The sequence below is a fragment of the Egretta garzetta genome, unplaced genomic scaffold, assembly GCF_000687185.1.
Source record: "Egretta garzetta isolate BGI_Z169 unplaced genomic scaffold, ASM68718v1 scaffold601, whole genome shotgun sequence".
NCBI lineage: Eukaryota > Metazoa > Chordata > Aves > Pelecaniformes > Ardeidae > Egretta > Egretta garzetta.
In genome coordinates, this window is record NW_009258540.1 from 64,054 (window position 1) to 78,211 (window position 14,158).

The 14,158-nt window shown below is 37.1% G+C and overlaps 1 protein-coding gene across 1 annotated transcript in view; it reads left to right on the top strand.

Moving 5' to 3' along the window:
• The window catches only part of CSMD1 (CUB and Sushi multiple domains 1), a gene marked incomplete at its 5' end in the record, with an annotated part of 480,927 nt that overhangs the window by 63,657 nt on the left and 403,112 nt on the right, over positions 1-14,158 (top strand). Inside the window, 2 exons of the mRNA XM_009646490.1 lie at positions 8,232-8,356; positions 13,018-13,139. Coding sequence (XP_009644785.1) covers positions 8,232-8,356; positions 13,018-13,139 — 247 coding nt within the window. The remainder of the gene's footprint in view (positions 1-8,231; positions 8,357-13,017; positions 13,140-14,158) is intronic.

Below are 14,158 nucleotides of genomic sequence, written 5' to 3' on the forward strand. Positions count from 1 at the left end.
AAGGTGTGGCAGAGAAGAGGGTCAAAAGGAAGGAGGTGGGAGCCTCCAGCTCATGCAGAGATTTATAAATTGCTCAGCAGGGAATGGACAGCCAGACTTAAGAACAAATGGGGAGGAGAACTTCATAGGAATTAGAAGGAATTGTGCAAAGTTCTCTGCAACTCCAGAAAGCAAGTTAATCAAACATGGCTCCTGAATCAAGGCTCTTCCAAGCTAGGGCATAACTGATGGGAAAAATAATTCAAAAATCTATTCTATTTCTGACTGACCTACTTTTTTTTTTTTTTTTTTTTCCTCCATTTACTCTCAAAGGAGTTTGAGAATTCTTAAAAAACTCCCAACATTATGAGAATTAGTTATATGCAAAGTCATTAGCGACTGGGCAGCAGTTAAATGTGCTTTAAAAAATAATGACATGAAATAAGCTTTTCAATAAATAGGCTAGAGACAGACAAGCTGTCCAGAAAATGTTTACTATTATCCTGTTCTATATATTCTGATTCAGCTTGTCAAGTATAGCTGCTGCAAGCAAAATTGTGTGATATGAAAACATAGTATGCACTTGCTCTCCAAAGGTCTGCTGTTTTAGGAAAACAAATGTAATTTTTATCTAGATCTTTTATAATGCGTGATGTGTTGAGAGAAATATCAATTGGTAGAACACCAGGTAAAAATGGGATACTAAAATACTACTCTTTCTCAAGATGTATGAAAGTGTCTGTGTGTATTCACCTGAGGGATACCTGTATAATTCCACTGCTATTTTGGAGAGTATTTTGCTTTACTATTTGTGCAGGCATGCCTCAGTTTCCCTCCTCTGCTTGAGTCTCTCCTCATAACCATAAAGGTTGCAGAGCATACCTCTTCTTCTGAATCCATCCAAATCAAATAATTTGTTGAAAAAATTAAGGGCAGCATGTAGGATCACTCTGTTACTAATGGGAAGAGAAAAGCATCTCTGGAAAGAGTTAACCCCATAGCCTAAATGTTTAATGAAAAATAGCATGAATTCACACCTGAGCACAGACACATAAGAAGAGGCTGAGAGTTCTGGGTTTGCTCAGCCTTAAGATAATCTATTGCTGTCTGTGGCTACTAAACAGGACAGTGTAGAGAAGAGAAAACCAGATTCTTTTCAGAGGTGAAGAGTGACCGGACTAGAGGCAGTGGACATAAGTTGGAACATGGTAAATTACTATTAGATCAGGATTAAAAACCAACCAACCAAACAAACATTTTTTACTATAAGGATAGTCAAATACTGGAGCAAGTTTCCCAGAGAATTTGTGGAATCTCTGTGCAGGGAGGCATTCAGAAGCCACCTGAACAAGTTCCTGAACTCTTTTCCAACTGGACTTGCTTGGAGTGGGGCACTGGACTAGAATCTTGTACAGATTTTATGTGTTCATGATACACTGTGGGCCAAGCAGGCTCTCATCTAATTATGGTCCAAGTCACTGGCATATGAACAATTAAAAAAAAAAAAACAGCACATGCACTTTGACTGGCAGGTCTAAGAGCACTGGTAAGCTGGAAGAGGGTAAGGGAGAGAATTACTTATTTTCCTCTCTAGACTGTAGTCTGTAATTTGAAAGAGAAAGGGATCTAAAATAATTTTGGTGAAACAGGTCCAAAGATCCAAATGTGTGAGTCCCATCATGGGAGAGCCCAACAATAATATTCCCAACAGTGCATGAAAACATCAAGAAGAGGGAAAGTCCAAAAGAACCTTAAAGCTCAAAGTGTAATTTAAGATATCTGAGGGAATGTAATGTCAAGGAACCTTGCAAAACATATATAACTTTATTTTGAACAGTCTCTTTTGAATGAACATGAGTTGAAGGTATAGTAAATATCTGGAGCTTACTTATAAGCAATGCTTATTCAGTTGACAGAGCAAGGCTATTCCCCCCTTCCTCTACCCCATGCAGCCTCTGATAATACTTTCATTTCACCTAATGTATCTTACTGTTCATGGGGTTAAATGAATGCATAAGGTGCTAAAAAAATAGCACAAGCAACATCATATAAGGTATGGTAAATAAAACATGTTAATATACTTTGATCACTACTACTTGTGCATGTGTTTTGGACCTCCAATTCTGAATATTATTTGAGAGAAACAATAGAATTTTATTTTCCTCCTAAACCTTACTTGTTATCTGAAAACTGATTATGCAACAGTAACTGTTTTTCATGTACTATAGACTTTTTAAAAATCTGTTTAAAACATAGCTTAGCTATCTTAAAAGTTTAGCTATCTATATCTAGCATGATATTTAAATAGAGAATTTGGTTGGAATTTAGGGATTTTTTTCCCCTGAAATGAGAAATCAAGTTCTTCTATAAGAGAAGGGAAAATAATATTTGCTGTTGCTTGCATTTCTCCAATGTAGTGAAAATACGGTGGAGAGTAAAAAAAAGGCAATGTTTTTTTTTCTTTTCTGAGAGGCAAGTATAGACATCAGAAGTAGCTATTGTTCTTGTCAGGAGAATGACAACTGTGGATATTAATCTGAACTAAAACATGTGAAAATGCGCATTATTCAAAATCTTTTCCAATCTGTTGAAAGACATGCTGTGAGTGGGATTGATGGAAAGGCAGAGGGTTTATTTTCCAGACAGTCTGAAACCCAACTGATTCAGTGATGACAAGTTCTTTGGAAAGGGTTTCATCGTTTTCAGCATAATAATAGCATTCATTCTAATATCATAAAGCAAACAAAAAGGTATTAAAATCTTAGCCTTTTCATTCTGTCCTCCTGCCATGCTTTTACTGTGTTCAGTTCAGGAAGTAGGGAAGGTGATTTTTAGTGATTTCAAAAAAAATCCAGTGGATATTTGGATTCATTTTGAGGGAGAAATTGCAACTCAGACTTTGCTAGATGAATGAGAACATAATCAATAGAATTTGGGGCCAATATCATGTTTTATTTTTATGTGAGATCTCAAAACAGTGGATTGTTTAAACAAAATCTCAAATGGATATAAACAAGAACATTTCAGCTCTCCTTAAATATTATATGGTATGTGTGGTACTTTGAAAATACAATCTTTTTCCACAATTCCACTGACACTTGTAAAAAAAAAAGCTTTTAAATTTTCAAAACAGCTTTTTAAAATTAAATGAAATTTTTAGTCTTTCTTACACTTTTTTTTTTCTTTTTAAAAAATGGCATCTTTCAGTCAAATTCTAGCCTTCTTTATAAAAGCACAAATTTTGCTTTGATGCAGTTCGAACTGAACATAAAAAAAGAAAAAAGAGGAAATAGATTTCTTCCCCCCGTTGAAAGTTTACACAGAGAATTAACAAAACAAAACAATTCCAGTGCCCACAGGTTTGCTCAATGACTAGGGAGGTAAATATTTGAAAAAAAGAAATCAAAACCACTCGTTCTTAACAATTGGGAATTAAGTGAGGTAATAATTTCCTTTGAAATGACAGATCAAATAAATTAAATACGGCTTTAAAAGGATGTCCCCTTCAAGCAGAATCAATGGAAAAACTCATCAATCTAGACGTTTCTTAGAAGATAAGGACTTCTATTGTACACTGTGTGGCCCAGGTGCATCCGCTCCCCTAAGATGCTTATTAGGTGGATCTGATTGTCTGGACATAGAAAATACTCTAGTGACTCAGCTTACCTAAGATTTCTCAATATTCACTGTCCTGTTAAACATCTAAAGTTACATAGTTTGATATCTGCAATGTATGTATTATATAACAACTATATATAGATATATACACATATTTCATTATGTGGTAGGTTAAATATGTTATGTAAGAGGTGCTACCACCATCTCTGATGGGCTTGGCCTTGGCCAGCAGCGGTTCTGCCTTGGAGCTGGCTGGCATTGGCTCTGGCACATGGGGGAAGCTTCTGGCAGCTTCTCATGGAAGCCACACCTGTAGCCCCCACTGTTACCAAAACCTTGCCACACAAACCCAATACAATGTTATAGTGTCACAGTCAGTACCTCCATTTGCAAGTATTTAGAACTTTTCAATGGCTTTTTCCTTTTTTTTTGTAAGCCTTGACAGAATTAAAACTACATTAAAATTGTTTTCTTGAAAGTATCAGTTGTCAGACTCATGGCATAAGCTGATTTCTCATAATAGGTGCTTTGAAAAGGATGGATCTTAACTGATATTAAAGCAGGCTTAGCATATAGTGTAGCCACACATAAACCATATCCAGAACTATCTCAGACATTCTGGTGAAGCCTATGACTGCTCTTCTGTGGCCTACCTGAAGTTTAATTATAATTCCTGAAATGACTTTCAAAAGATTGTACATGTCAATGCCTATAGCTGGCATTCAGGTTTCTCTCCACCTTGAATTATAAGAATCAGGAGCTTTTGAGTACTTCATGTTCCTACCTAGCTCTTTAATTTCACATTTTTGCTAGATTTTCTTGGGTTTTGTTAATAAGTTGTAGTCAGCATATTTATTTTGTTTCTCTTAGTTTGTGATAAAACATTTCAAAAGATACCCACCATGTGAAATATATGAAGTTCTCATTATTAATCCTTAGATACAAGCTATTTCCAGAGCTTTGGGAAAAAATATAATATACTATACAGAATAATAGTGAAACAAATTGAATCATCATAAGTGTATAGATTAAATCGGTGTGTAACATTTTATGTACCCATTAGTAATATTTTTTTAATAATGCTGTAGTGATGAAACACCAGTCTAAACATTAAATCCTTCACTTACTGCATCAGACATCAGAATATTTGCATTCCTCCCGAGTTTTTTTTTTTCCCTTCTTTCTTTCTTGGGGGGAATAATCAGATATGTTAAATTATAAATTGCAATTGCAGACACCTCATAATTATACATTATATTTCACTCTAATTTTTTGCATATGCACAGTTTTATAGTTCTCCTTACATGTCTTGATAGTAGCAAAGTTCAGGGAAATGTTGATGCTTTCATGTTGGTTCACACATCATTACACTTTTGGGAAAGTGCTTATCCAATATGATTTTTAAATACTTCAATTCTCATTTTACATTTATCACAGCTAGGTAACTGGTTGGTTGTTTCCCGTTTCCTTAAAAAAAAATAATAAAATATCAGAGCTCATAATTGTAGAAAATGTGAAAAAATGCATTTAAAAAATAGGTGTTCAGACCATTAAAATGTCAGATTAATTAGCACTAATATTTTCTTTACCAATAAGAAAAATTGTTTATTCATTTGAGGTATGTATTTGGAGTCATGCTTGGTCTGTTTTTCTAAGGGTTTTAAGAATATTCTGAAGGATAGTAGATTATGACAAATAGAAAATAAATACAACTTTTAAAAATTATATTACTCTTCAAGGATTTCATGCATTTCCCATGAACTACTGAAGGAAAGCGTCAATATTCTCTGTACCCTTCTGATTTTTTCATATTTAATAACTCAAGAACCAAATGTTAAGAATTTTTTAAAGCTTTCCTAGATTTGGAACATCACAATCAAATTTTAAAACTAATAAAAAAAGGATCCTATTAACATTTCATGAAAAAAACTATAGACATACATCATAATAATGATGAACAGTATAGTTTGTGAAATCCCCTGTGAAACTAACAGAAGACTTGTTCTTGAAGGGTAGGAATGAGCTGGATGTTAGTGAATTAGGTTCTATTTGCTGTTCTCTACAGTGCAATTTTAAACATTGAACTTTCCAACTGCAATCCCCTGGTGTTTAGAACTCAGTGACTTAGAAAGACCAAACTCGAAGTCTGCTTCATCAAGACGTTCTCCAGGTACCCAGCCCCCTGAGCTGGAAGACAGGGACGGGGAGCAGAATGAAGCCCCCATAATCCAAGAGGAAATGGTTGGCAACCTGCCACATCGCTTAGACACACACAGGTCTATGAGGCCAGTTAGGATTCACTCAAGGGTACTGAGGGAGTTGGCAGAAGTGCTCACCAAGCTACTTTTAATCATTTATCAGCAGTCCTGGCTAATCAGGGAGGTGGGTGCTAGGGAACTGGAGGTTAGCAAATGTGACATCCATCTACAAGAAGGACTGGAAGGAGAATCCAGGGAACTTACGGGCCTGTCAGTCTGACCTTGGTGCTGGAGAAAGTTATGGAGCAGATCATCTTGAGCACCATTACGTGGCTTGTATGTAGGACAACCAGGTGATCAGGTCCAGTCAGCATGGTTTTATGAAAGGCAGATCCTGCTTGGCAACGATCTCCTTCTATGACCAGGTGACCCACTTAGTGGATGAGGGAAAGGTTGTGGGTGTTGTCTACCTAGACTTTATTAAAGCCTTTGACACTGTTTCCCACAGCATTCTCCTGGAGAAACTGGCTGCCTCATGGCTTGGACAGGCATACACTTCGCTGGGTAAAACCTCGCTGGATGGCAGGGCCCAAAGAGTGGTAGTGAAGGAAGTTAAATCCAGTTGGTGGCCAGTCACAAGTGGTATTCCCCAAGGCTCAGTGTTGGGGCCATTCTGTTCAATCTCTATCAATGATTTGGACAAAGGGATCGGGTGCACCCTCAGTAAGTTTGCAGATGACACCAAGTTGGGCAGGAATGTTGATCTGGTTGAGGGTAGGAAGGCTCTACAGAGGGACCTGGCCTGGCTGGATTGATGGGCTGAGGCCAATTGTATGAGGTTCAACACGGCCAAGTGTTGGGTCCTGCGTTTGGGTCACCACAACCCCGTGCAATGCTACAGGCTTGGGGAAGAGTGGCTAGAAAGTTGCCTGGTAGAAAAGGACCTGGGGGTGTTGGTTGGCAGCCAGCTGAATATGGGCCAGCAGTGTGCCCAGGTGGCCAAGGAGGCCAATCGCATCCTGGCTTGTATCAGGAATGGCATGGCCAGCAAGACTAGGGAAGTGATTGTTGCCCTGTACTAGGCAGTAGTGAGGCTGAACCTTGAATCCTATGTTCAGTTTTGGGCTCCTTACTACAAGACATGGAGGTGCTGGAACATGTCCAAAGAAGGGCAACAAAGCTGATGAAGGATTTAGAGTGCAAATCCTGTGTGGAGGGGATGATGGAATTGGGGTTGTTCAGCTTGGAGAAAAGGAAGCTAGGAGAGACCTTACCTTATCTCTCTACAACTACCTGCAAGGAGGTTGTAGCGATATGGGTGTCAGTCTCTTCTCCCAAGTAACAAGCAATAGGACAAGAGGAAATGGCCTCAAGCTGCGCCATGGGAGGTTTAGATTGGAGATTAGGAACAATTTTTTCACTGAAAGGGTTGTCAAGCATTGGAACAGGGTGCCCTGGGAAGTGCTGAGTCCCCATCTCTGAAGGTATTTAAAATATGGGTAGATGTGGTGTTTAGGGACATGGTTTAGTTGGTGGACTTGGTAGTGCTAGGTTAATGGTTGGACTGTATCATCTTAAAGGCCTTTTCTAACCTAAGCTATTCTGATTCTGAGATCACTTAGTTCACAACATGTGATTATCAGATACAGATCTAAAAGTGCAAGAAAACAACAAACCTGGTTGATTATGATGGGGAATAAAGAACATCACAAGCAATAAATGGAAGAAGAAATGTAAATACTGTTTGGGAAAGGTCTCTTTGAAGTATACAGTAACTATATACTGTTTTTTAATTTTACATAAATATTGGTCAGCATTGTTCATAAATATCTTTTTTATTTAAAAAAATAATAAAGTTATAAATCATTCCAAAGAGACGCAACTGTAACAGTCATATTTCAGCCCTAAGAAAAGTTATCATTTAGCATAATTTCTAACAGGAGGTTTCAAGAAGATGAGAAATATTAAACGAATTATTACAGTTTATGGAATAATTATTTGCTGGTTGTACTTGTTGACCACTTACCATATCTAACTGCTTATTCGCTCATTTAAAATAATATAGAGAAGTTGAAATTATATTGAATTAAATTTTGCTGCCTGAAAGAACAGTCATTATATATTTTCCTAAAAAACATACTTCTCAATGTATTCATTGAAGTCATAGTTTAAAGGATGAAATTTAGTATCACAACTGCTTTATATTTCTGACCTTACTTCTTTAAAAGGTGGACAGACTAAATAGTAGACCCGCTCCCTATAGTATAAGGGTTTTTCTATGAATATAGTAAAGATGGTGAAGAATTTCCCACCCTAATTCTTCGTTTGGACCTAGAAATACTGTAATTTGGTGACATTTACATTTACTTGGGGTGGGGTGGGTGATATTTAAAACATCTTTTAATTCTTTTGTTCTTCCTCCCATTTGTCTCCTAGGGTGGGTGCAAGTGTGCAGTTTTCCTGTGAAGATAATTATGTGCTGCAGGGTTCTAAGAGCATCACTTGTCAGAGAGTGACAGATACACTGGCTGCGTGGAGTGACCACAGGCCAATTTGCAGAGGTAGGTGCTATTCTTTGGAATTTTTCCTGAAGTTTGGAAGGCTAGTTTATAATTTCTGTTTAGCAATTCAGCAAAATGATGTTCAAAACAAAGCAAAAAAAAAAAAATATATCATAAATATATGTGTATGGGTATATGTGTATATATATGATTATATATATCCAAAGATCTTTCTGTAGCTTTAAGCACACAAGCAAAGATGCAGAAACTGTATCAATTCAGGGAGCTAACTTCCTTTTAATAGTTTTCATTTAATTTAATCTTCTTTTTGTCATGTTAAACATACTTTAAGTAGAACTAGTTAGTTAGGAGTACGTTAAACTTTTCTAATTAATTTCCTGTCAGTCCCAGCTATTTACATAGTTTTCATTTTTTGGTAAATTCCCTTCTCTTTCATCTATTTTTTTCAACCTTACAATGACCTAACCTTTTGACTTCTTTTCTACGTGTTTTCTCATTATGGTGTGAACCCTGCTTTTAAGAAGTGTGAGGGCGGCTTTTTGTTTGTTTGTATGTTTTTCTATTGCAATCTACTGCCTGCAATAAAAGCACAGAAAAAAATGCAAATGCTGTCAAAGTACTCCAGAACTGAGGAATATATGTAGGAAAAATAAAGAGTATGTATTTACAGAACTTTTCCTTTTTATTTGTAGAAAAATTAAATTGGATTGCGCATTTGGATTGTACATATTAATGAAAGGCTTAGCCCTAGAAATGTGCTTGCCTTGTGTCCTCCTAGAACCAGGCAACCTAGTCAGAACAGACACTGGAAAACAAGAAAAAACACCACCATGAATTAAAAGCAAAAAAAGCAAAAAAGATAGAAGATATAATACAAATTGTTTTATATACTTTATTTGCCATTTTGAGGTAGATAAAGAGATACTTCTTGTACTCACAAAATCTTATGCTGAATGCCAGTTACTAGGGCAGCAAATGATAGAGAGACTGTGGAGGGAAGGATTTGCAACACCTGGACCCAAACTTCTGCTTGTTCGAGAATAAGCTAAAACATACCCTCACTTACATAAATTTCATCTACTTAGAAAAAAAGGTTTCATTACCTAGTTATTTCATAATACCCAAAGAAAAATATTTTCTCCTGTTGCCAGAATAGATTTTTCAACTTGCATAATTACATATGTGATATATTTGTAAATTATGTTTTCTTCATTAAAGAGTGTAAACAGTTGTGGTGGGTTGACCCCAGCCAGCAGCTAAGCACCCACCCCGCCACGTGCTCACTCACCCCCAGCAGGATGGGGGGGAGAACTGGCAGAGCGAAAGCTGAAAACTTGTGGGTGGACATCAAGACAGTTTAATAAATGAAGCAAAGCTGTGCATGCAACCAAAGCAAAATAAGGATTTTATTCACTACTTCCAATTAGGGGGCAGATGTTTAGCCGTTTCCTGGAAAGCAGGGCCTCAGCACAAGTATGGTTACTTAGGAAGACAAACCTGTAAACACAGAATAGAACAGAATCATAGAATGTTTTGGGTTGGCAGGGACCTTTAGAGGTCATCTAGCCCAACCTCCCTGTGGTGAGCAGGGACACCGTTAACTAGATCAGGTTGCTCAGAGCCCCATCCAACTTGGCCTTGAATGTTTCCAGGGATGGGGCCTCCACTACCTCTGGGCAAACCATGAATGTGCCCGCTTCCTCCTCCATTCCCTGAGCTTTTATTGCTGACCATGTTGTTGTATGGTATGGGATATCCCTTTTGGTCATTTAGCATCAGCCATTCTGGCTGTGCCCCTTCCCAACTTCTTGCTCACCCCAAGCCTACTTTCTGTCAGGGCAGTGTGAGTTGTACAAGCACTGCTCAGCAATAAACACAACACTGGTGTGTTATCAGGACTGTTCTAGTTACAAATTTAAACCACAGCATCATACAAAGCTGCTGTGAAGAAAGTTAACTCCATTCCAGTCAAACCTGATGAAAAGTCTATAAAGGCAGCTCTTAGATAAATTGTTACAAACCGTATGTAACATAGGTAATATTACATAGGCATATCCATTTAAAGACTGGACAATCTAAAACATAGTAAAAAATAAATAAAAATTATAAGTCCTACTCTTTCCAGAACAGCAAAGCAACTGTGATTCATAAGTGTCTCTTAAGTTCAGTGTCTCTAGCTCAATGTATCTAAATGAAAAATCTAAATATGCCCTCTCAGTACTTGGTTTCACACTACTGCAGAATAATGTGTCTACACAACTCCACTACTCACTTTGGTGTTTTCTTTTTTTTTTATCTCCTTCAAGATGCCAGTATTCATGTTGCTCGTACCAAGGATTTAATAATAAAATACACAGTTCAAAGAACTGTTTATCACATTTTCTAAATGTTTGTTAACTTAAAGTGGAAAAGCTGATAAACTACATGGAACTACTGTGAACATAATGACTTCAGGCTTATAAGACTTACTGAAGAAGCTGAACTTTGCATTTACCCCAGAATGGTGACTAAAAAAGTTTAGAATTTATGAAGCTGATGAATAGTCACAGGAACCATCTTACTGTTTGGTGGCAAGTTCCTTCATTATTTACATTAAACAGTGCCCATGTAACAAACTTACTTGCAAGGGCACAGCAGGGGCTGGGGGTCTCCTGGGACCTGGGAACAGCGGGGTCACTATCCCAGGCAGGGAACAGGGCAGAGCAGGGGCAGCCCCAGCCTTGGACACTGGGCACCTCCCTGGGGATGTGGCCAGGCCCCAGCCAGGCCCAAGGCATCAGAGCCTGGATGGGGGTCAGGATCAGCAAAGCCTGTAAGCAGTACAGGCATGGCTGTGGTGGAACTGCAGGCAGCTCCTCCTGAGGTATTGCTCATGCAGAGACTGATAGTTCAATCCCACCCTGAAATAGATGCCCTGGGCCCACAGCAAGGAGTGGCAGGAGGCCCCAGGTGTGGCTGGTCAGGGCAGCTTTAGGCCTGTTAGTGCCCTCAGGAACTGAATGGTGCTAATATAAATGTTCGCAGTTTTCTTGAATTCAACACAGAAACCTTACAGCAATTAATTCTTGTCTGTAAGTGATATATGAGGCTATCTAACAATTTTTGTGCAATGTTTTGCATTAATTTCATTTCTTAAACAGACCTCTGGGCAGAACTTCAATTGTAGCTCTTGCTTCCCCGCCCCCCCCCTCCCCCTTTTTTTTTTTCTCCTTTCCCTGGAATTCAAATAGGAGAAAGATAAGAGAATAACAGCTTGACTGAAAAAAGACCTGAAAGAGAGATGTTTCCCAGCCTTTCTTCTTTGTGGATAGCTAGAGAAGGTACAAACTGTATTCAGAAGCTTATTGCTACAAAGTTGCACCTCTGGATTAGTTCCTACTGTAGCAGACCTGTAGCAAGATGAATTGAAAAGAAATTAATGAATATTAATTGTCTGCTAGTGGTGGAGGTATGGTGCTTCTACCCCTTACTGGAATGAGAATGTCCTCTATTTCAACTCCTATGAATCTGCTCTTGTTATTCTGGTAATTAAAAGAATATATTTTGCTTGATACAGCAGCAATATGCCAAGCTTTCTGATTTGGTAGTAGGCAGCAAACAGTGGCATACTTAAATGTGATTAATTCTTTTTTTCCATGTTAAGCACAGACACCTTGTTAGAATTGTCAGTGACGCTTTGGTAGAATTACCCATGTGGATGAGGGGTTTTTTTGGCATCTACTGAGATCATTATGGAAGATTTCTATGTGATGTGTCTGAGACTTCAGTGAAATTCGTGGAATTATATTAAGACAGTTTCTATCACAAACATATTTTCACAGAAAACTGGGTCCTAGCTGAATCACTCTAGATATGGAGTTATAGTTAGTTCTCAAAGTTTAGTCTCTAACATAGTAACAAAGGACCAAGTCCTGGTAGCTGATTGTGATGGAACGGTAGAAAATCTGAATCTAATTTTCCTCTAGTTCCCTTGTTTTCTATTTGTACCAGTCACACTAATATTAGTGCAGAAGATCAGGCCTCCTCCCAGCAAGTCTGTGAGGTAAAGAAATGTTCATATGTCATTCTTCAAAATGGAGGCAGCCACAGAGAAAGACAAAAACTAAAATTTTCCAAAGTACCAGAAATATGATGGTTTAACAATTGAATCTGTGCTTTACAAAAATCAGGTTTCTGCCTTTTATATTTTTTTCTTTCTAATTTTATTTCATCTAGTGTAAAGACCTATGACACCACAGAAGTTCAAGTTTGGGTTAAGGATATGCTGTTACATAGAGTCAAACATTGTGATGCATGTTTGTTTTTTTTTCCCAAACATGGAGAAATCATGAAGGAGAACACATACTGGCCCTTTTTATGTTCATGCATAGAAGGGTCCCTCCATCCTACTTGGAGAGGGTAAATCTCTCTCTAAATAGAATATTGATATGATAATTTTGAGAAATTAATTTACATAAAGTAAGAATAAATAATGTAAATGGGCCGATTAATTAAAAAGTGCAGGTTTCCTTCCTCTGTAGGTCATTTTCCAGGATTTTTTTGACTGGGTCAAACATCTTCAAAGGTAGATTGTTATAGAATATATCAGCATAATAATACTTTCACGGCAAGTTGTTAATGATGCTATGGTGATTTTATAAGGTTTATTTTAAACGGAGAAACTGTTCAAAAGCAATCTGATTTGTTGCTTATCATTTTAGCTAGAACATGTGGTTCTAATTTACGTGGACCAAGTGGAATTATTACATCACCAAATTATCCAGTTCAGTATGAAGACAACGCACACTGTGTGTGGGTCATTACAACAACTGATCCAGAAAAGGTATGCTTTTCTCTTTGTCTCAGTTCAAACTGTAGAATTTTGGATGCCTTTAAATTATTTCATACATATTTGCACAAATGCATGAACACATGCAAGTGTGTATGTTCATTTCAACACAAAAATGACCAGAGTAGAGATGTTAAGAGAATAAACTGGGCACTAGGGAAAAAATATAAATTAGTAATATCTGTGAAAATGTTCACTCAGAGTACTAGGTGTCAATTAACATTTCCCTGCTATAAATAAATTTTATAATGAAATACATAAAAACATATTCAAAATCACACACTGCTAAATGAGTTGATAGTGGATTTTTCAAGTTGTATCTTGATACTTACCCATTGTTGAATCTTAGCATAAAAAACAGACATACATCTAAGTACTTTGTCTGACCTTGTTAAGTGTTTTACTACCTACCTCATTTCTCTTTTCAATCCACTGTTTTCTAATAATTTTCTAAATTAATCACTGAATAATTGTGCATAGAACAGTAGTCATAATTATTACACTGCAATGTGCTGAGATGCATTTTTACTTGTGTTTCTGTAGGATCAATTTCCTTCCTCAAAAAAAAGACAGAAACCCTCTATCTGTAGGAAAAAAAAAATAAGTAAAAAATCTTTCACTTATATTTTACTTTTCTGTGGTGAAATGCTGAATAATACGTATGTTACAATATGTTGAAGAATGTACAATCTATATGTCCTTTCATAATTACAAAACATGCAAGTTTTTGGAAGACTATTCTTGACTTCTTTAACATAGTTAAGGAAAAAATGTTTATTTCACCATAAATTAATGCAAATGTTTAGCTGCAGAAAAGAGCATTTTGCTGCATGCTTTCATAGCATATTGTTGAGACGTAAACTGTTTGTTTCAAAAATCAATTATTAAATTCACTATTCCTTAAAGCAGATTCAGTGCCTTAATAAAGGTGTGTTTTCAGGGAAACCAGGCAAAAGTACAAAACCACCACATTGCAGAACTTACCTGTAGTGGGGCTTCTCTCTGTAGATAAA